The sequence below is a fragment of the Impatiens glandulifera genome, chromosome 2, assembly GCF_907164915.1.
Source record: "Impatiens glandulifera chromosome 2, dImpGla2.1, whole genome shotgun sequence".
In the NCBI taxonomy this organism is placed as follows: domain Eukaryota; kingdom Viridiplantae; phylum Streptophyta; class Magnoliopsida; order Ericales; family Balsaminaceae; genus Impatiens; species Impatiens glandulifera.
The window spans coordinates 2,194,990-2,218,459 of NC_061863.1; the positions used below are offsets into that span (position 1 = coordinate 2,194,990).

The 23,470-nt window shown below is 24.2% G+C and overlaps 2 protein-coding genes across 2 annotated transcripts; one reads left to right on the forward strand and one right to left on the reverse strand.

Annotated features, from left to right (window-relative positions):
* Positions 1 to 11,113: 11,113 nt before the first annotated feature.
* LOC124927693 lies at positions 11,114 to 12,816 on the forward strand. Its single transcript, XM_047468148.1, has 3 exons — positions 11,114 to 11,218; positions 12,271 to 12,472; positions 12,573 to 12,816. Exons 2-3 carry the CDS (start codon positions 12,284 to 12,286, stop codon positions 12,663 to 12,665), a joined length of 282 nt encoding a protein of 93 aa, XP_047324104.1. The 5' UTR covers positions 11,114 to 11,218; positions 12,271 to 12,283; the 3' UTR covers positions 12,666 to 12,816.
* Positions 12,817 to 14,544: 1,728 nt separating this feature from the next.
* Positions 14,545 to 15,790, reverse strand: LOC124923715 (E3 ubiquitin-protein ligase RSL1-like). The gene is made up of 2 exons (XM_047463678.1): positions 15,235 to 15,790; positions 14,545 to 14,612 (listed from the first exon to the last, which is right to left on the reverse strand). Exons 1-2 carry the CDS (start codon positions 15,788 to 15,790, stop codon positions 14,545 to 14,547), a joined length of 624 nt encoding a protein of 207 aa, XP_047319634.1.
* Positions 15,791 to 23,470: the final 7,680 nt, after the last annotated feature.

The following is a 23,470-nucleotide window of genomic DNA, read 5'->3' on the forward strand; positions in this document are numbered from 1 at the left end:
AATATTTTTTTAATATGTGATCTTTTGATATTAATTTTAGATTGAAAATAATTTGTTTCAAATTAGAATATAAAATGATGTTTTAGAATCCAATTTATACTCTAAGTGATAGTATACCTAATAACTTAATTAATTCAATATCTTAAGTTAAACAATTCAAGTCACAAAAACAAAGCCTATATTAGTTAAGAGAAATGATTAGGTGAAAATTTGGTGAGGGAATTTAGTAAGGAAATGACTTGGCATAATCTTATTCGCTGAACAAATCAAATAATTTCTCTATTTTCTCTCTTTCCTCCCACTTTTACATTTTACAGGTGATGTTAAGTCATTCCCTCACCAAATTCCCTCACCAAATTCTCTCTCTCTATCACTCCTCATTAGTTAAACTATTACACTACTATTTGTTTTTTAAAATATTATTTGAATAACTTAAATTATTTAAATATTTCATATAATTCTAATCAATTAAATTAATCACTTTATTACTTAAAATATATAAATATTTTTTTATTTATTTTTGTAAAAAATATTTTTTAATTAAATATTAATACATTTTAAATATTTTAACCAATAACTTAATTTTTATAACTCTATATATACCAAAAAAAAGATTATTTAAATAACTCTAAATAAGTTATTTAAATAACAATAACCTTGATTTATTTAAAAAATATTGAGAGGTGATGATTTAAAAAAAATGATAAACTTAAAAATTATTAATATATAATGATAAAATAATTAAAATAAATGTATTTTAATATTTTAAATTAAATAATACTATTGATTGAGATATAAAATTAGAAGATAATATATAAGAGAAATGATTGAGAGAGTGAATTTGAGGGAGGCAATGGGGAAGGAAATGATGTGTCGCAATTGTCAAAAACAAAAAAATAACAAAAATTTTCTCTCTTTTCTCTCTCCTCACATTTTATCATTTTTTCAACTGATGTAGTGATACATTATTCCCTTCCCTACCACTCCTCAATATATAATATATAATATATAATTATAATTAAAATTAAAATTTGAGTAAGAACTTAAACCAACCAAGCAGCAATACATATGGACGGATAATTTTTTTTTTAATTTTTTTTTTATATATATATATTTTTTATTTTTTATTATTATTATTATTTTTTTTATTAGATATGACACTATCTCTTAATTTCTTAAAATAATTTTAAAATAATTTTTAAAAAATGATAAAATTTTATTTTATTCACTTTTTATCAAAATAAAAATAAAAAATAGTTATTTTTTAAAATCTATCATAAACTATTTTCAGTCTACCTCAATCTTATTTCCTTCCCCGGTTATCTACCCAAATTATTATTATTCATTTTTTAAAATAAAGGAGGGACATATAATCTGATCAATCTGGGTGTTGCATCTACATTGCTTGAATCCGAATCCATAACAGAATTGAATCCCACATCTGCAATATCATAATCAATTTATAATAAGATTTATTTTAACTTTTATTTAAAAATAATAATAATTAATTTAATTTATCACAATAAACTCAAACCTAATAAACTCGATCTTTCAATAATAACTCATAAACTTAATTAAAAGCTCATATGTGTAAGAGAGAAAATTAAACCTGCATCTAATCGCTAAACAACCTTGGTTACGCTCCACGTAATGCCTACATCCAGGGCACCTCTTCCAGTTTTTCCATTTCGCAAGATCGAAAAAGGCATCTTCTTTTGGATCCATAATCATTTTACTATTTTCACACGAAAAACTTGCATGCCATGATATTTTGCATTTAAAACAAAAGGCTTCCTTACAATTAGGGAAAATTGATCTCTTCACATACCCTATGCATTCCTTTATGATCAATTCAGAACACTCTAGATTAGGACAACGATAATAATCGAACCCCAAGGTGAAATCCACACATAAGAGATCACACAATCTTTTGAAAAGTTTAACAGGAGGATTGAACGAGAAGAAAGTGGGTCCAAGTCAAAATCACAATATTGTCCAAGGACATTTGAGTGATGTCACATTGTTTTCTTTCACCATGAATTGGATATACTTGATAATGCAGTCCTTGCAGAAAGTATGATTACATGTTTCTCTATTCTTAAATCTCATTTCGGATGGAAAGTTGTAGTCGAGACAATATTCCGTATGTAGAACTCACAAACTCATGGGAGGATGAACACATGATTTTAATTTGAGAATGTTTAGAAGTTAGTAGAGATATATAGTAGGTTTATTATTTTAATAATCAAATTAAAACTAACTACCTCGAAATTTTATACTCATTTTTTTTTTTAATAATTATTGTATATAAATAGTGATGGATTTGTTTTTATTTATAAAAAAAATGCAAAACTCTAATTTTGTTAAGGGAATTTGATGAAATGACCCTAATAATGGTCTTAATCGGGGAAATGAAAAATTAGGCAAATGACCACTTCCCAGTTTTCGGACGAATATATTCCGTCGCGTCCCGCGACGCGACGGAACCCCAATTCGTCGAGTGTGCCGTCGCGTGACGCGATCGCCATCGCGATGAATTAAGGTTTTGTTGCGTCGCCCGACGTTAACATTACGCGACGGGTATTTTTATCATAACACAGGGGAAATGACCGTTTCCGCAAGTTTTATGGGGCTGATCATTTCACCAAATAAGGATTTTATTAAGGTAATTTCATCAAATTTCCCTTTTGCAATATACAGAAAAAATCTGAAATGTCAATAGTTAATTATAATGTCTTTTTATAATATTGCAATAAAATAATTATAAATAATAATTTTTAAATATATATAGCAAATTCAAACAAAATAATACACAATAATATATTTCAAATTATTTTGCCATATCTAATATTATTAGTTTTCAATGATTATTAAGCTTATCAAATATAATACTTAATAAGATAAACTCTATTTTATATTAAACAAATCATATCATTTATAAAAATGTTTACTTAAACTAGTTGTTATTTGATTAAAGTTCAAATATTTAAATATCTTTGTAATGGGTTGTTCTAATCTCAAAATCAAACTAACCCTTAATAAGAAAATATATTATAAAATATTTATGTTAAGATTTTTCTCATGCAACAAAATTTAAAATGTTTGATAGGTTTAGAAGCAATAGTGACAATTTTTTTTTAAATTACATAAATTAATTTATATAAAATTAATAAAAATTTAAAACATACCTAGTAACATAGAAACAGTAATTAACTATATTTAAATATCAAGCACTTTTAAAAAATCTCTTATCAATTAATCGAAGATAACATCTCCACTTCAAACAAATCTTCAAAACTAAACATTAATATATATAGTTTTCTCAATTAATATTAAGAATGAGAATCTACTCTTTTTGCTTAATCTTGGACTTTTTACTTAATCTAGAACGTTGACTACTAATTTGAGGAGTATGAAAGCTAATATTTTATAATTCAAAATAGTACGGAATCGAGTTACTGAAAACACGTGGAATTTAAAAATAAAATTTGTGATCATATCACAATTTAAAAAACTTTAGAAATAAGTGAGAGTCAGTACACCAATATAATTTAGGGTTTGTTGAGTTTGTTTATAATATTTAAGTGTTATCTCTTATTATAGTTTAGCGGTAATAAGATGTGTATATTCTCAATCTACTTCCTTGTAATGTTTTAAGTTCGAATCTCGGTAAATTATGCGCCTAGTTAAATGTGTTTGTGGGCTATGTGATTAACCCCTTATGATCACATTTATAATGTTTCAATATGTTCTAAAACAGTTCATAATAAAATGGGTCATCCTTCTCATGTATAAAGAATATTTTTTCGAATGTTGTTTTTAATTCTCATCCATGTGATACTTGTAAAAGATCTAAAATACATACGTTACGTTGACATTTCAAAACAGTATCTCACCAACAAAAAATTGTTTTTGACTTGATGCATGCATGTATAAGATTTTTACAAAGAAATCACATAAATCAACTATCATTTAACTTTAGTTGATGACTATAAAAGATTCATAGGAACATTTCTAATGGAAAATAAAATGTACCGTATTTTAAATGATTTTTTTAAAACAAATCAAAACATAATTTAATATAAATATTAAAAAATTTAGAACAGATAATATGACATAATTTATCGTTGTTTTTGAATAAAAAATGAATAAAATATAAAAATTTACACAAAATTAAAATAATTTTTTTTTAATGAGAAGCATAAATTTTGGTGCATTAAATTTAAAATTGCATTATTACTATATATATTTATATGACATTGGTTTAAAAATAATGTGTATATACACAATTAAATAAAAGTTATATAATTTTTTTTCAAAAAAGAAAATTATATCATTTCATATTATATATTTTTTCTTTTATATTATAACAAAAATATTGTATTTGTTTTATATTAAATATTATTTTATATAAGATTATAATATTTAAATTTAATATATATACATATAATTAAATAAAGGATATTATATGAGTTCAAAATTTTAAATGAAAAATATATTTTGCCTGTATTCAGATAAGTTCAATTGCCACTTGATTGAGTTTAAATAATATTATAAAATGTAAGGATTTAATATGCTACTTAAAGTATTTTAATAGCATAATAATTTTAAATAATATGATTGGATTTAAATAATATTACATGAATATAAAATTATAAGACTGAAAAGATTAATATGCTACTTAAAGTATTATAATAATTGAATAATTTTAAATAATTTAAATAATATCATAATGGATTAAGTTTTAATAATATTACATGAATATAAAATTATAAAATGGAATGGTTTAATATGTTACCTAAAGTATTATAATAGTATAATAATCTTAAATAATTTAAATAATATCATAATGGATTAAATTTAAATAGTATTACATGAATAAAAATTATAAGATTGAAAAGATTAATATGTTACTCAAATTATTATAATAGTTGAATAATCTTAAATGATGGATTAGATTTAAATAATATTACATGAATATAAAATTATAAAATGAAAGGATTTGAATATGTTACATAAAGTATTATAATAGTATAATCTTAAATAATTTAAATAATATCATAATGGATTAAATTTAAATAATATTACATGAATATAAAATTATAAGATTAAAAAGATTAATAAGTTATGTAAAGTACGTATTATAATATAATAGTAGAATAATCTTAAATAATTTAAATAATATTACAGGAATATAAAATGATAACAAAGATTAATATATTATTTAAAGTATTATAATAGTTAAATAATTTTAAATATGTCATAATGGATTGTGTTTAAATAATATTATAATAATATAAAATTATATAATTTAAAATTGTTAAATAATCTTAAATAATGTCATAATGGATTAGATTTTAATAATATGATAGTAATATAAAATTATAATGGATTAGATTTTAATAATATTATAGTAATATAAAATTATAATTAACAAATTCAATGAATGAATGCTCAAATATGTATTTATATGAAAATATTAATCATTTGGTCCTTAAGATATAATCTCTAATACTCTTTTTCACATATTAACGTGTTATTTGAAATTAATCATGCAGGTACGTTTAAGTATTCTATTTATTTTCATTGGATTTATCTTTCAAACTCATTTTACTATCGGCGAGGATAACACCAAAAAAGTAACAAATATCCCGAGTTCTCCTATTTCTTTTACGCCTAAGAGAGAAGTTATTATTATCAATGTGACAACACCACTACAACAACAAGTATTATGTCAATATGATCCTAAGAAAGATATCGGCGAAGATAACACCAAAAAAGTAACAAATAGACATTATTTTTCTCCTATACCTTTTACGGTTAGGAGAGTAGTTATTATTAGCAATGCGACAGCACCAGTAAAAGTAAGATGTCAATCACATAACAATCACATAACAATGATATCGGTTATCACATGTTAAGTCGAGGCATGCAATTCCAGTGGAGTTTTCGAATTAATTTTTTGGGTAGTACACTATTCTTTTGTCATTTTTATTCAAACAAAAATAGAAGTGCCTTCTTTGATGTGTTTAATAATGGTATAGATGAATATTACTGCTGTCAATATATGTGTTATTGGGTTGCTAGGGAAGATGGTTTTTATGTAAGTAATGATAACACAAAATTTCTCAAAGTATATAATTGGCAGTAGTAAGTTGACGTTAATTATAATGTTATTATGAATAAAACTTGATTATTATATTTGATAGTTGGTCTAATTTTTGTATTTTCATATTTCTCTTTACATTTAATTTGAAGAATCTTATTATTTTGTTCTTTAGTATTCCGATTTCTGATATAAACAAAAACAAGTATTCTGTGACACATAATAACAAACAAACACTAATTACTTAGACAAAAGTGAAAAAAAAAATTGGAGTTTAAAAATCAAAATACAGCAGCCTATTATTTCCCTAGTGGCCCCAACACCTACAAGTCGTCTTCTTCTTCTCATTCTTCTCACTAGCTAGTAATCCTCACGAAACACCACCTAAGAAGAAGATACATGTTAAAGGTACTTCATCTCCTTCTGATGAAGAATTTTAAAAGTTAGACGAGAGATAATAAATAAATAAAAAAGAGAAATGAATGAAAAAAATATTTATTAATAATTAATTAATAAATGAAGAGAAATTGATTAATCGTGAATATTGATAAATTAATTAGGTAGAGAGAAAAATTTATCTTGTGTTTAAAGGGAACCTTCGTACTTTTGAGGTCGCGTCCCTTGTCATTACTCATATGTATAATAGTTTTAATAATAATATATATATATATTAATTATAGGAATATTTTATTAATCATATAATATTAAATTTTAATATATTTTAATAATATTATTTTTTATAATATTAATATTTATTGTTTTTATATTATTATTAAATTTATTATACTTAATATTTTATAATTTAATTATATAGTTAATTTTAGTTATTAATATTTATATATAAAAATAATTATCTATTTTATTTTTATTATAATATATATATAATATAAATATTTTGTAAATATATATTGAATAATATAACATTTAAACAAATTTATTATTAATATTATTTGTTATATATATTATAGGTTTATAATTTAAAGAGTTAAATTATTAATTTTTTAAATTTATATTATTTTATACTCTTATATAATTTAAATAGATACTAAATATTTTAAGTAATATAAATTTTGTTGGGATACATATAAATTATTTTCAGTATATATTTAAATTATTTTTCCATATATTTCAGTATACAAAAAATTGTATTTTAATTTTTGAAAAATATTATTATAAAATAATAAATAATTAATAAATTATATATATATATATATATATATTAAAATAAAACTAATAATTTATAAAACAAATAATATTTATATGATTATAAATTATTTATTTATATAAAGATAATTGACGTGATTACAAAATGAGAAATAATAACCAAAATATTATTTGAAAAAATTATAAATAAATAAAAAATTAAGTAAAAAAAACATAAGGTATAATTTTAAATAATAATTATTGTATATAAATAGTGATGGATTTGTTTTTATTTATAAAAAAAAAAATGAAAAACTCTAATTTTGGTAGGGGAATTTGATGAAATAACCCTAATAATGGCCTTAATTGGGGAAATGACCAGCGCCTAATAAAAATTACGCAAATGATTACTTCCCAGTTTTTGGACGAATATATCCCGTCGCATCCCGCGATGCGACGGAACCCCAATTCGTCGAGTGTGTTGTCGCGTGACGCGACCGCTATCGCGATGAATTAGGGTTTTGTTGCGTCACCCGACGCTAACATGACGCGACGGATATTTTCGTCATAAAACAGGGGAAATTATTATTTCCGCAAATTTTATTGGGCGCTGATCATTTCTCCAAATAAGGATTGTATTAAGGTAATTTCATCAAATTTCCTTTTTGCAATATACATAAAAAAAAAAAAATTGTGTTTAAATAATATTATAATAATATAAAAATAATTGTGTTTAAAAAATAGTTATGTAAAGTACGTATAATATAATAGTAGAATAATCTTAAATAATTTAAATAGTATTACAGGAATATAAAATGATAAGAAAGATTAATATATTATTTAAAGTATTATAATAATTAAATAATTTTAAATATGTCATAATGGATTGTGTTTAAATAATATTATAATAATATAAAATTATATGGTTTAAATTTGTTAAATAATCTTAAATAGTTTTAATAATATCATAATTGGGTTTAAATAATATTACACTAATATAAATTATAAGATTAATATGTTGACTAAATTATTAAAATAGTTGAATAATCTTAAATAATGTCATAATTGATCAAATTTTAATAATATTACAGTAATATAAAATTATAATTAACAAAGAGTGATAGGGGGAGAGAATTTGAAGGAGGGAATGAGAGATAGAATGATGTGTCACTACATCACTGTTGAAAAAAGGATAAAATGTGAAGAGAGAGAAGAAAGAGAAATTTTGTTATTTTTTTAACTAATCAAAATGTGCCACATCATTCACTCTCTCATTCTCTCCCTCAAATTCCTTCTCCCAATCATTTCTCATTAACAAATTCAATGAAGGCTCAATATGTGTATTTATATGAATAATTAATCTTCTTTGTTCCCTAAGATATAATCTCTCATATTCTTTTTCACATATAAACGAGTTATTTGAAATTCATCATGAATGTACGTTTAAGTATTCTATTTATTTTTATTGGATTTATCATTCAAACTCATTTTATTATCGGCGAGGAGAACACCAAAAAAGTAACAAATATTCCAAGCTCTCTTATTTCTTTTACGCCTAAGAGAGAAGTTGTTATTAGCCATGTGACAACACCACTCCAACAACTAGGATTATGTCACTATGATCTTAAGAATGATATCGGCGAGGATATCACCAAAAAAGTAACAAATAGCCATTATGCTCCTGCTCCTTTTAGGCCTAGGAGAATAGTTATTATTAGCAATGTGACAGCAACAGTAAAAGTAAGATGTCAATCACATAACGATGATCTCGGTTACCACATATTACGTCGAGGCATGAAATTCTATTGGAATTTTCGAATTAATTTTTTGGATAGTACACTATTCTTTTGTCATTTTTATTCGAACAGAAAAAGTGCCTTCTTTGATGTGTTCAATAATGGATTAGATGAATATTACTGTTGTCAAGATATGTGTTATTGGGTTGCTAACGAAGATGATTTTTATGTGAGCAATGATAAAAACAACTTTGTCAAACTATATAATTGGTAGTATATAATTGGCAGTGATAAGTTGATGCTAATTATAATGTTATTATGAATAAAACTTGATTATTATATTTGATAGTTGGTCTAATTTTTGTATTTTCATCTTTCTCTTTGCATTTAATTAATTTGGAGAATTTTATTATTTTGGTCTTTAGTATCCCGATTTCTGATATAAATTCAAAAATTTATAAATGCAAACCATATATACATATACAACAAAAACAGGTATATTTCGGTGACACATAACACATAATAACAAAACACTTAATAAGTGTAGGCAAATGTGGAAAAAAAAATCGGAGTTTAAAAATCAAAATACAGCAGCCTATTATTTCGCTGGTGGCCCAAATCGAACAACACCTACAAGTCTTCTAGTCTTCTTCTTCTCGCTAGCTAGTAATCCTCACGAAACACCACCTAAGAAGAAGATACATGCAGAAGCAAATTAAAGGTACTTCTTCATCTTCCGTCGATCTAAATTTCACAATTGTTTTCGCCGCAGTTTTTGATCATGATATTGTTAATGACAATTACTGGTTTTTGTTTATTTATTTCTGATTGATTGATTAATCGCATGCATGACTAATCACGGATCCATGATGGATTGATTGATTCTCTTTAATTAGATGCTTCATGATTGATTCATGATTGTTGTGGAATCGTTTTACTTTATGATTAGTTAGTTAATTAGCGAAAGTGGATTAATCGTGGTCCTTAGAAGAGTATAGATAGATTATATAGAGAGGAGGCCTGGGAAAATTAATGGATTATCATCATCTTCTTTATCATTCATTCATTCATGCATGATTCACCAGCTGCTTTTATATCATTTTCCTCTGCTTTGTGGCTCTTAATTTCATACCTATTAATTCACATCCAATAGATTGAATTGGATTGTTTGATCTTATTTTATCTCAGGCCTGTCCAAGGCCAAATGCAAATTCAAATTTTGTTGCCTCCAAAATAAAAATAATTATAACAGTGATACATTTTATCAAAAATTTATTAAATATACAAATTAAATATATAATTAGATCATTCATTTCAAAAAAAGAAAAAAATATTTGTAAATAAATAGGATGAACATTTTAAATTCAAAAATAAAATAAAATATTAAAGATGAAAAAGCAAATACAATATAAATAATATTAATTAGGGTAAGTGATATAAAACGAAGAGAGAAAGAAAATTAATATAATATGGATAGAAAAAAAAATATATATTTATATATTATATATAATATAGAAAAATAAGTAATATATATTATTATATAATATTGAGTGAGAAAAAAATATATTATTATATATATAGAGTAAAAAAATTAACATATTATAAGAAAAAAAATATAAAAAAAATATAATATTATATACTACAAAAGTGGGGCTTACCTGACTTCTCCATTTGAAGTATTCCAAAATCTGAGTTTGAAAACTCCTTGATAGATTGTTTATACAGAATAATATTAAAGGTTAATTTTTAAAAGTTATATTTTTATAATTAAATTAACATTAAATCAGTTTAAAGAATAAAATAAAATAATTAAAATTATAGAAAAATATATTCAGAGAAAAAAATTATTAAAATTGTTAATTAGTTGGTACATTTGATTTTGTTAAAAAAAGATAATAATAACTTAAGTAAATTTAATTTTAGAAATATAAATTAAAATTTAATTATTTAAAATTATTATTATTATATAAATATATATTTAATTTATATAACAAAATATTTATTTTGCAATATATAGCAAAAATATCTCATAATTTTTATTTTCCTAAGATTCAAAAACAAGATATGTATATAAAATGGGCTGGGCTCTAAGACCCCAAGAAAGTAAGCCGCCCAATATATTCATAAACCCAATATATATTCTTTCTTTCCTCTCCTTCCTTCCTTCCTTCCTTCAGTTGCCGACGCCCAATTGGATCCATAGAAGCTCTGATTTCTTCTCTTCTTCTTCAAGGTCAGTTTATATATATAGGAGTATTAAGGAATTAAAGCTATAGTATTGGATTACAAGATAATGAAATGAAGTATTCTAAAGCTTATAGAGTTATTATAGTTTCATAATAATCCTTATATGGGTTTAAATTCTTGTATTAGATTATGCTGCGTGCGATAACCTAGAAATCGTGTGTGATTAGAAGATTTGAGAACTATTTTGAAAATTCCTAGTTATCATATATACTATTGGTATTCATTCAAATGATGAAAGTCTTGATGTGCTGCTTTGAATGAATCTTGATGCTTTAATGATTAAGATTATTGAGTTTATATGTTTTACCTTGATAAAGTCATTATCTTTGATTGACGATGATTATCCATCCATGATAATTGCAAGCCCAGGTTGAGTCTAGGAATTGAGCCTTGAATTGCTATTTTCAAGTATGCTTAATTACGTATGATCATTGACTGAGATTGAGGTAATGACTAGATGTAGGGCTACTAATGATAACTTGAGATAGCTCTAGCTAGGTTTAGCCCACTTCCAAATGCTCGGGAGAACCTCATTCTTTGGAAACATCATTGAGAGGAGTCGTCAAGAACAATCTCGAGGATCAATCACTCGTTTGGAGTTTCACAATTGGGCTTTGTTCTTGAGGCTCAATCATCATTCCTACAGACAATTAGGCCTATTCTATCTCATTCTGAAACCCATCAGGCTCAACTCGAATATGTTTCACTCCTTCCATTCCCTTCCTTATTCTTCGAAATCCATATAGAATAGAAATTGAAAGGCAAATAATACAAATTGAACTAGCAAAGATTCAAAATAGAAACTGTCTTAGGACTGGCTCTCTGGTTTGCATGACTTGTGATTTCTTTTCTATTGTCCTGGTTTCTTATAGAGAAAACAGTGGTTGTGACACTCAAATCAATCAAAGCATTCATTTCCGACATTTTCTACCATTCCCCTTGTTTTGCTTAATCTTTCGCTTGGGGTTGTAAAACACGCTACAAGTTTAACACTAGAAGGTTTAGAAAGAAGATTCATAGAGAAAGTTAATGTTTCAGGTCACTTTTTGCAATGACAAGTGAAGAAGGTGGGATTGAGAACAAGCCATCTACAGATCCCAAAAATCCAGCTATGAATTCATGTAGGAAAAAGAAGAAAGATGAAGCAAGTTTCTTGGAAGATGTAAAAGATCATATAGATGAGTTTATCAATGCGTCCATGGATGACCACAAAACTTGCTTCAACAAGACCATCAAGAAGGTGGGTCGGCTCCCTTTTTTTTAACTAACACAAAAATATACGTCGTTTACTTCTTTTGGATCATAATCTTTTGCATTTTGGTTACTTTTTTTCTTTTAAGATGTTTGGAATGTCTAAGATCGTTGCTGAGAGGAATGCAGAAGCTAAGGAAGTCGAAGTTTCTTTGCCACTTAAAACTGTTTTTTCCGATTAGGTACGCCGCTGCCACAATCATTATCTATTCTCAATCCTATATTCCTAGTTTTTTTTGTAAAATGATCTTCCATTTGATTTAATAATGAGAATTTCATTTGTAAATCTTATTTTCTATCTCAAAATATAATGTGTACTATATTAGATGTGTTTCACATTCTCAACAAATTATTCCAGACTCCCTAGTTAGGCCAGGGTGATTCAACTTATTCGGTAAACTTTTAAATACAATTGATAGTACTCAGCTTATTCGAAACACGCCAAAGTCAACAAATTTGTTTGATATGTTTAATTGCTCCAAATTATCATTCTCATTTCTTCTATGATTAGCGAAATCCTCGTGCTCAATTGTCAAATGAAACTAGCCCTTAATAGTGAAGAAGCGGCATGGGAACTAGAAAGTGTTTTTCTCAAATAATTTGAAATATCATTATTCGATAATTAAAATTTAAGCTACCTGTTGAATTTGGTAAGTTTTGTTATAAATGATAATTTTAGCTTTATAAATTAATCAAACTACAGTGTTATAAAGATAAAATAGTTTTGAATTTTTTTAACATTTACTTTATATTTTATTGAATTAATTTATATACTTAATTCAGTTTATTTACCTTTTATTTTTTAAATAAAAAAATAATTTTAAGAATTTAATTTTAAGTTGTAACAAAAAAAAACACTTTGTTTATATGAATGTAAAATCTCAAATTTTATTTGAAATCTTAAATTAACAAACTTAACTTCAAATAATTTATAACTTAATTTTTTTTTTGACGAGTTTTATTGATTTGACAAAACTGTTGTAATTAATCTTTGCAACTCAATATGAGATAATAGTGGATCTAATAACTTAATTAATTCAATGTAATAGAAGTTTGATGGACATTTGTTGTAATGCTAAAAGGCTCTAGTTTATCTTTTTTTTAAATAATTTTGTTTTATATGAAATATTTCTAAATATAATTTTTTTAATATTCTAATTAATTAATTTAAATAACAAATTATTTAAATAATTCAAGTCACAAAAACAATACCCATAATAGTTAAACCATTACATTACTCTTTGCTTTTTAAAAGATTATTTGAATAACTTCAATTATTTAAATAATTCATATAATTCTAATCAATTTATTAACGAAAATATATAAATATTTTTTATTTACTTTTGTAATAAATATTTTTTTTATTAAAGATTAATACATTTTAAGCATTTTAACAAATAACTTAACTTTTGTATAGTTCTGTACTAAACAAAATTATTTAAATAACTCTAAATAATTTATTTAAATAATATTAATCTTAGTTTATTATATAATATTAAACAAAAGTATTAATTAATCATTTTTTTAATATATAATGATAAAATAATTTTAAAAAGTAAATAAATAAATATATTTTAATATTTTGAATGAATTAATAAGATTGTGAGATAAAATTAAATAATATTTAATTATAATTAAATTTCAGTAAAAACACAAACAAACCAATAACTTGTTTGGTTGAGTTATTTAAATAATTCAATTCAATCAAATATTTTTTTCATTTTGTCTCTCATTAATCACATCACTTAATTCATTACCAAGAATATTAAATATCATATATTTTAAATTACTATTTATTATTTTATTATTATATATTAATATCTTTTAAATAATTTTATTAAAAATATTCTCATCTCTTCAAAATTATCACTAATTATTATTTATTTTTTTTCACTAGATTATTACAATAACTTTGATCCAAATAATACCCAACCTAAATCCGAATAATTGTTATTATTAGCATGGAGATTATTACTGCTACTAACCAATCAATTTTGAAAAGACATTTAATATTGAAAAGACATTTAATAAAGTAGGAACAAATATATAATTTCCAATCAATCAGGGTGTTCTTGATGTTGCATCTGCAATTCTTGAATCCGCAGTTATAACAGAACCGAATCCCACATCTACAATATCATAATTATCAATTAAAAATTAAGATTTATTTCAATTTAAAAATAATTAATAATAAATAATTTCAAGTATCTTTTAATCAATTAAAATATTTATCTTTTGTTTAATTAGAAAAATATTTTTCATTAAAATTAATAACCTTTAAAAGCTTGTTTAGGTTTTATTTATTTTTAATTCAATTATTCTCATCAATAAAATTAATTAGGCATTGTTTAGTTGGAATTATAAAGAAAAAAAATTATGACGGTAATGATTTTGAAGGGTAAAGATGCTTTTTTTAAGTAAAAATTCTTAAATGTATTTGATATATATAAATAAAATAAAAAAATAATAATTTAAAATATATAATATTTTAGTATTTTGGTTAATAAACATATTAATTTGATATATAAGAGATAAATCAGTAAAATGATGTGTTTGATTATTTTGGGTTATTTGAATACCAAAAAACTAAACTATGTTTTAATTTATTAACTAAAATATTTAGATCTTTATCATTTACATTTTTAAATAAATTAGGTTTATGAACTCAAACCTAATCAATTCTAACTCAAACTTCAAAACTCAATGGAGAAAATTAATTATACCTGCATCTAATCATTTGATTAGAACAACCTTGGTCATGCTCCACATAATGCATGCATCCAGGGCATTGCTTCCAGTTTTTTCTTTTCGCAAGAACATAAAAGGCAGTTTCGTTTGAATTCCTAATCAATCTATTTTGTTCACACGAAAAACCCTTATGCCATGATATTTTGCATTTAAAACAGAACGCTTGCTTACAATTAGGACAAATAGATCTATTCACATCCCATATGCATTCCTTTATGATCAATGCATAACACTTTAGATTAGGACAATAACAATTATCGAACCCCAAGATGAAATCCTCACATAAGAGGTCGCACCATCTTTCGAAAAGTTTAACAGGGAGGATTGAACGACAAGAAAGTGGGTCCAAGTAAAAATCGCATAATAGACGAGGACATTTGAGCGATGTCACGTTGTTTTCTTCCACCATGACTCGGATATACTTGATAATGCAATCATTACAGAAAGTATGATTGCATGTGTCTCTGTTCTTGAATCTCCTTTCCAATGGAAAATCATAGTCGCGACATATTCCGCAGGTGGAACTCACAAACTGTGAGTAGGGAACGGAGGAGCACATGAATTTAATATGAGAAAGTTTAGAGGTTATTAAGACATATATATAGTAGGTTTATTTTTTTAATGGTCAAACTATAACTAACTATACCGAAATTTTATCTCATTTTTTGTCTTAAAATTTTGATATTATCATTTCAAGTTTATTAAGATAATGTTATATATTTTTTTCAATTTAATAGGATTATTTTTCTATGAAGTAAGATAGTAGTTCACATTTTTTTTATGGTTTGAATATTTTTAATTTTGAAAATGTAAGACCTATTATGTAAAAATAATTGAGCTAATATCTATCGATACAAATCTCCACATATCCATTACATCCCCTTCAACTTGTTACAAGATTATGATTGAATATATATGTATGAACTTTAATTTATTATATATTAAATAAAAGTTCCAAGCATAAAATAGTCAAAAATATTGTATATAAGATGAATAAATATATATTTTGTGACCCTGGTTGGGGTGAAACCTATCAGAATGTAACACGTGGTACCTAAATGGTCACAAATAACCTAATTATACTTTTGCTTAAAAAAATATACATTTCAGCTATTTTTTTTTAACTGGCGGAAAATTCTAAGGTGACCGGTTTATTTGTTTTTTACGATAAGAATGAGTAATAAAGTGTTTTGAAATATACAGTAAATATGCAAATATTATATAAATTTATATATAAGCTAGTTGGTACTTATAATATCTACCGGGAAAATTGGATTGATGAAATCAAATTAAGAATTTGTGATTTTATAAATGAGAATAAAATGTTTCCAAAACTATATTACAATTTTTTCAATATTTAAATATTATTCTCAAAAAATTTATGTACAAAATATACATAATTAATCAACCTACCAAAATCTTGATAAACAAAAATAATGTTTCTACCGAAGGTTGCCGTGGTGGACAAAGTTATATTTTAAGATAATTAAATAAAAATAATTATTTATTTAAATTAAATCTTAATTAATTTTTAAGTTAATATTTCTTTAATTAATATCTCGTAACTTATTATAGTTTTGATTCTCGTAGAAAGTGACGAGTAATCGAAATTATAGATTTGATTAAAGAGTTTTAAAATAATTTTAATAAATTAATTTCAAATAGTTAATCTATCAATTTATTTAATAATTTAAAATTTGAAAACCAAATATATGTCTGAAATTTTGAAAAATAATTGATAAACAAGAATCCAATTTTCTCAAAATAAAATAATAATAAAAAAAACTTGTAAAGTAAATAACGTTATTTACCAGGCATATATGATAACGCGAAAATATTTTCTGAGTATAACCAAATATGAACTAAAAAAGAATCTTTGAAATTACAGTTGTATACATAAAATCAATAAGGATAGGGATCATCAGAGCTCTCGACAGAAACAGGTCGGAAAATTCCAATTTGTGTTTAAAGGATTGTAATTAAATTCCGAACTTATGAAAGGCTTCCTAAGACTTATTAGAATTAAAACCAATTCGTTAAAACAACCTAGGATATGTTTTGATTATTTTAAATTTAAATTTTAAAACTTTATTTTGAAATCTCAAATTCGGACAAACTTGCCTCATTTGGTTTGGAATTGGTTTGTAAATGTTTCTAACATAATTTAAAATATGCTAGGAAACTTTTGACATGATTGTTCTTGAGTTAAATATCAAGAATGAAAATTCGATTTTTAAATTTAAAATTGTTTTTTTTATATTTAGATTGATTGATCCAAATTGATTTTCACATAAAATTTTCAATTGATCTTATGATCAAATTCAAATAAAGAAATCAATGAATTTTGTAGTATTGAAGAGCACTCAAACTTAAATGTAAAATTTTTCAATTTTTGTTCGTAACATTAATTAAAATATGAATGAAAACTTATCATGAGTTGGAAAACACTCTTATACTCTTGTTAAAACTTTTGGATATATTAGAACTGACTTTAGAAGCTTTGTACAAGGTTTCCAAAAAAAGAAATCTTGCTTGAATTATTTAATTGCGGATTATGAATGAGCTTGGTTGATGATGTCTTGCTTGGTTCTTGTTCTTTGTTGATGTCGTGACATTCCTTTTATAGTCATCCAATGTCAGTTGATGGCCTAAGTCGGTTGAATTTGGACAAAGGTCATTAATGACAGCCACTTGCTCGGCCGAATTCTATCCATTTATGTCATGATTTGGACCAGGATCATAGGCGAACTAATCGCGCGACTAAGGCGCTTGTTTGGCTTTTTGTTTCATCTAATTTAGTTTAGCAATGATAAAGTTTGAAATCACGTTTGTTCTTATCCGATACCACGAGGAAGAAGACGAACTAGGCAAAACGATGTCGTTTTTGGTTAGACCTTTCGTCCGGCATCCATTAGCTGGTGGGGTGTGTTAGCATATGTCCAGCTCTTTGGCGCGTTAATTGACCCGCATCTTAGGCATATTTGGTTTAGGCCAAACGGTTTATGGCATGTTTGGCCTTCTCCTCTTCATTTTTTTAAAATATGTTTTAAATACTTATACGAGCTTTATTTTTAATTGTTTTGATATTTAAATAATATAATATTTTTTTCAAATAATTATTTAATTTATTTAAGATATAAAATTTTAATTAGTTTTAGATTAATGGATATAATATTGTTTCTAATCATTATTTATTTTTGTTTTTAATCAAAATTTAATTAACTTGGGATTATTAAATCCAGAAAAATCCCAATCAATTATTTGAATTATTTTGAACTCAAATGAATACAACATTGGTTCAAAATAATTTATTTAATTATTTTATAATATATTATTTATCTAAAATAAATATTTTATTAGAAATTTTTTTAAATAAAATATTATTGTAAAGACTTAAATTTAATTTTAAATTATTTTATTAATTAAGTGAGACAAATTTTAATCTCTTATTATATTATTTGTTTAAAAAAAAAACTCATTCAATCTGAGAAAATTTGATCAAATAATTTTATGTAACTTGATTTAAAAATTATCAAAAACCTATTATTTTTTATATTTATTCTTTTTATATAATTCATGAATCACATCTTTCATATAAATGCGTAAATAAAACAACTCAACAGTGATATGAATATTTAATTTATTTATAAATATTATGTACCTAATAAGTTAACGACGACGTTAAAACAAAATCTTGTTTTGTATAATTTTAACGATGAGTAATTCAAAATTTTAAGGTTTAATGAAGAGATTATCCAATAGAGAGCCCTAATTTGATAATTTGGCCAATTTTTAAAGGTAATTGTAATTATAATGTAATAATTTTCAAATAATCATTATATAATATTTTTATATAAAGACTCTTTTGTTTTTTATTTGTACAAGTAAGTTTATTTTCTCGATAGAATCCATATTTATTACTGAATTTTAATGGCCTGATCATCACTCCAATACATATCTAAGGCCCATTTTCTTATTCTCACTCTATTCATTAAACTCGTCAATAGGTTCAACTTATATTTGTTTCATATTATTCAACTTATTCAATAAAAGTTTAATATGTTTGATATTTTTGTTTGGCTAATCAAACTAACCCTTAATTAAAAGGTTCCTAAATAAATAAATAAATAAATAAAAGGCTTTCATGACATTAACTTATATAGAAATATTATGTCTGTTCTCCACATTAACATTTAACTTTTCCTACCTTTTTGGTTGTAGGAAACTAGCTAATTTACTCAAATTATTGTAAATTTGAAATAAAATTTCAAATATTGTTTGTAATCATGGACCTGATTTTATTTAAAATTTTTAGAATTATTTTTTTAAATGACTCGTTTTAATTTTAGAAATTTTGAGAATCATTTTTTAAAATAACTCATTTTAATATGTTGTAATCTCAGTTTTCTCAACTCCCGAAAATTTCAAAATTGAAACACTCAGACCTTTAATGGATTTATTCCTTCTTGCTAGTTCTAAGGTGAGTTGAGTTATGGGGTCATGAATATGTGAGGTGAGCACTGCCTAATATATCATAAATGCTAATTTTGAAGTGAAACATTCTGTCTATCCATTTTCTTTATATTTCTAATATATTTCTTTACTAGACTTGTTAAACAAATCTGTCTATCCATTTTTTTTTTATATTTTTAATATATTTCTTTACTAGACTTGTTAAACAAATTATTGATTTTTTAGACACCCCATTTTTATACCTCGGAGTTTTATAAATAATTCAACGGAATTATATATATATATATATATTAGTTATTTAAAAATTTGAACTTTTATTGTCAAAATGTCCCGCGTTTATCAAATTTGATGTTAATTTAAAATATAAAATCTTATTAATTTAGTTGGTTAAAAGTTTGTACTTATTTTGTTATATATATATATATATATATATATATATTGACAATTAATAATCTTGACATGATATCATTCTTAATGAGTACTCTTTACTGCAAAATTTTATAACCCTAACCAACACCTCTTCAAATCACTTGGCGTAAACCCTCCTCCGATGAAGACGATGACACCACACAATTGAGTTGTAGCTCAGGCCGAGAAAACAAGACAAGAAGTTATTTCTTCCGATGATGAAGTAGGACAACTTTCAACATAAATATATAGATAGATAGATTAGTTAGTTAAATATTTGAACTTATATTATTAAAATGTCCCGCATTCCTCAAATTTGGCGTTGAATTTAAAATATAAAGTTTTATTAGCCTAGTTAGTTAAAAGTTTGTACTTATTTTTATTATACAATAAATAAATATATATATATATATAATTAATGACAATTAATAATCTTGGCAGGCCATCTTCTAAATGAGTACTCTTTACTGCAAAAGGTTATAACCTTAACCAACACTTCTTCAAATCACTGGGCGTAAACCCACCTCCGACAAAAACGATGACACCAAACAATCGAGTTGTAGCTCAGACCGAGAAAACAAGACAAGAAGTTATTTCTTCCGTCGACGAAGTAGGACAACATTCAGCGGAAGTATATATATATTAGTTAGTTAAAAAATTGAATTTATATGGTTAAAATGTTCCGCGTTCATCAAATTTGGTGTTGAATTTAAAATATAAAGTTGGTTAATTAAATGTTTTGTACTTGTTTTGTTATATATATATAATGACAATTAATAATCTTTGCAGGCCATCTTCTTAATGAGTATTATTTACTGCAAAAGGTTATAACCCTAAGCAGCACCTCTTCAAATCACTCGGCGTAAACCCTCCTTCGACGATCTTTGTCGGAGACACCACACAATCAAGTTGTAGCTCAGGCCAAAAAAACAAGACAAGAAGTTATTTCTTCCGACGACGAAGGACAACATTCAGCGGAAGTATATATATATATAGATTAGTTAGTTAAAAAGTTGAATTTATATTATTAAAATGTTCCGCGTTCATCAAAATTGGTGTTGAATTTAAAATATAAAGTCTTATTAACTTAGTTGGTTAAAAATTTGTACTTGTTTTGTTATATATATATAATGACAATTAATAATCTTGGCAGACCATCTTCTTAATGAGTACTCTTTATTGTAAAATGTTATAACCCTATCCAACACCTTTTCAAATCACTCGGCGTAAACCCTCATTTGACGAAGACGATGACACCACACAATTGAGTCGTTATCATCCATATCATCGCAAAAACTTGTGTTTCAAGTTTAAATAACAAATTGTAACTCGAAGAAAATATCGCACAATTTTACAGTTATAAAAGTGTTTGGTCCAAGTCAATAACTAATTATTCAACTGGAAAACATATTTTGGATGTCTCAATGTTGTTCGATATATATACAAATTTGAGACGTGTTTTATATAATAAATTAATCTTTTATTAGGGAGTTCAGTCATGTTGTTGAAGATGTAATTTTTCATTTTTTTTTGATTAAATAAATTGTTTTTTTTTATTGTTGTTTAATATTTTAATGTCTTAATTAGGTTGTTATAAATACAAATAAATTTGGAGATACTCGCTTGAATGACGATTTACTGTGATGAAAAAAATAAAAAATTTAGTTTCTCTTTGTCATCTTATATTTTCTAATTTTGTTTTATGTAAGTGTTTTTATTTTATTAATATACATTAACATGTGACAATTTAGTTCAACATTTGTGTCAACTTAATTCAACATTTGTTATTTTTTATAATATATGATTGGATATCTTAAACTAAAATGTTAAAAAATTATAAATTTCTTTTAAATTAACAATGGTTCAATATTGTCTTTTAATTCTTATATATGGTCGGTTAGAATTACAATGGTGACTAAAATTTTTCAACTTAAATTTTATAAAATTGAGATAAACTAAAAATATTCTCTTTTTCTGTGCTATAGTATGTTCTATGGGATGTCTTTTATTATTATTATTATTATTAATATTAATATTTATAGGTAAAAGATTTCGTTTATGTTTTACCCTTACATTGTATTATATTAACGTTTATAATATCATTAAAAATATTCAAAATGATCAAATTTGATGTATAAAATTGTGTCTATAATTGGATGTAGGAGTAATGGTAGTAGTAATGGTAAGAATATAATTATTTTTTTAATCAAATTTACTCTATAATCATAATTTTAACTTTAATTTAAGACATTTTTAGTAAAAAATTGAATTCATGATTTTTAATGTTTTAAATAATATTTTTTGAGTTACTCTATATATATTTATATATTATTTATTTAGTTATATTTGAAACTTTAAGATGTTTTATAATAGTTTGATATTTTCTTAATAAAACAAAATAATAAATTCTCTATTCTAAGTGAACATGGTCACATTTTAGTTGGTGAACCACAATGCATTCTTATTTTTTTAACTGTTTATGTCATCTTCACAACTTTATTTTTATTATAATTTATTAATTAAAAAAAAAACTAAATATATAATATATGGGATTTTTTTTTAAAAAATAGCCAGCTAAAATGTGTGCTTACGTGGATGCATTTCACCCATCCCATGCACATGGCCTAACAAGAATAGGTCATACAATTAAGCCATCAATATTGTGTACCTAATTGTTGACCAAAATGCTCTTATTGGCTCAATCACTAGCTTCCTTTTCATTAATAATTAATATGCCATTATCTTTACTTTTTTTTTTATGGATTATATGATTTTTGTTTGAAATTTATTATCTGAAAAAGCCTAACTTAAATCAAAGCACACTAATTAATATATTACTTTTCTTCATTTAATCAAATTTGTTTATATGATTAAAAAAATAACAAATGCTATATTTTTTTAGAAACACGTAAATTAATATTTAGAAACACATAAATTAGTGTTAAGGTCGTATGAACGAAAAATGTCAGCATAAATATGTATATTTAAGTTATATTTCAAAACATTATCTCATATAAATCATATTCATATAAAATATTTCGAGAAAAAAATGTGAATAAATTAGTTCAAACTCATTTATCTCCAATTTTGTTTAGGATGAGTTTCCAAATACAAAAGAGAGGCCAAGTGAAATTTAGACACAATAATAAAAAATGATTTGATTCCTAATTATTTTGTTTTTAACCACTAAAGTTCATATTCTTAGGAGATATTTTGAAGGTCATCTCTATCCTATAGTAAATAGGTCACTTAATATTTATGTTTTGAGATCCCAAAATTTGTTATTCTTAATAACATTATTTCCAAAACTAATATTCTTCCCATAATGAGATATAGATCAAAAGAGAATATGAAAACA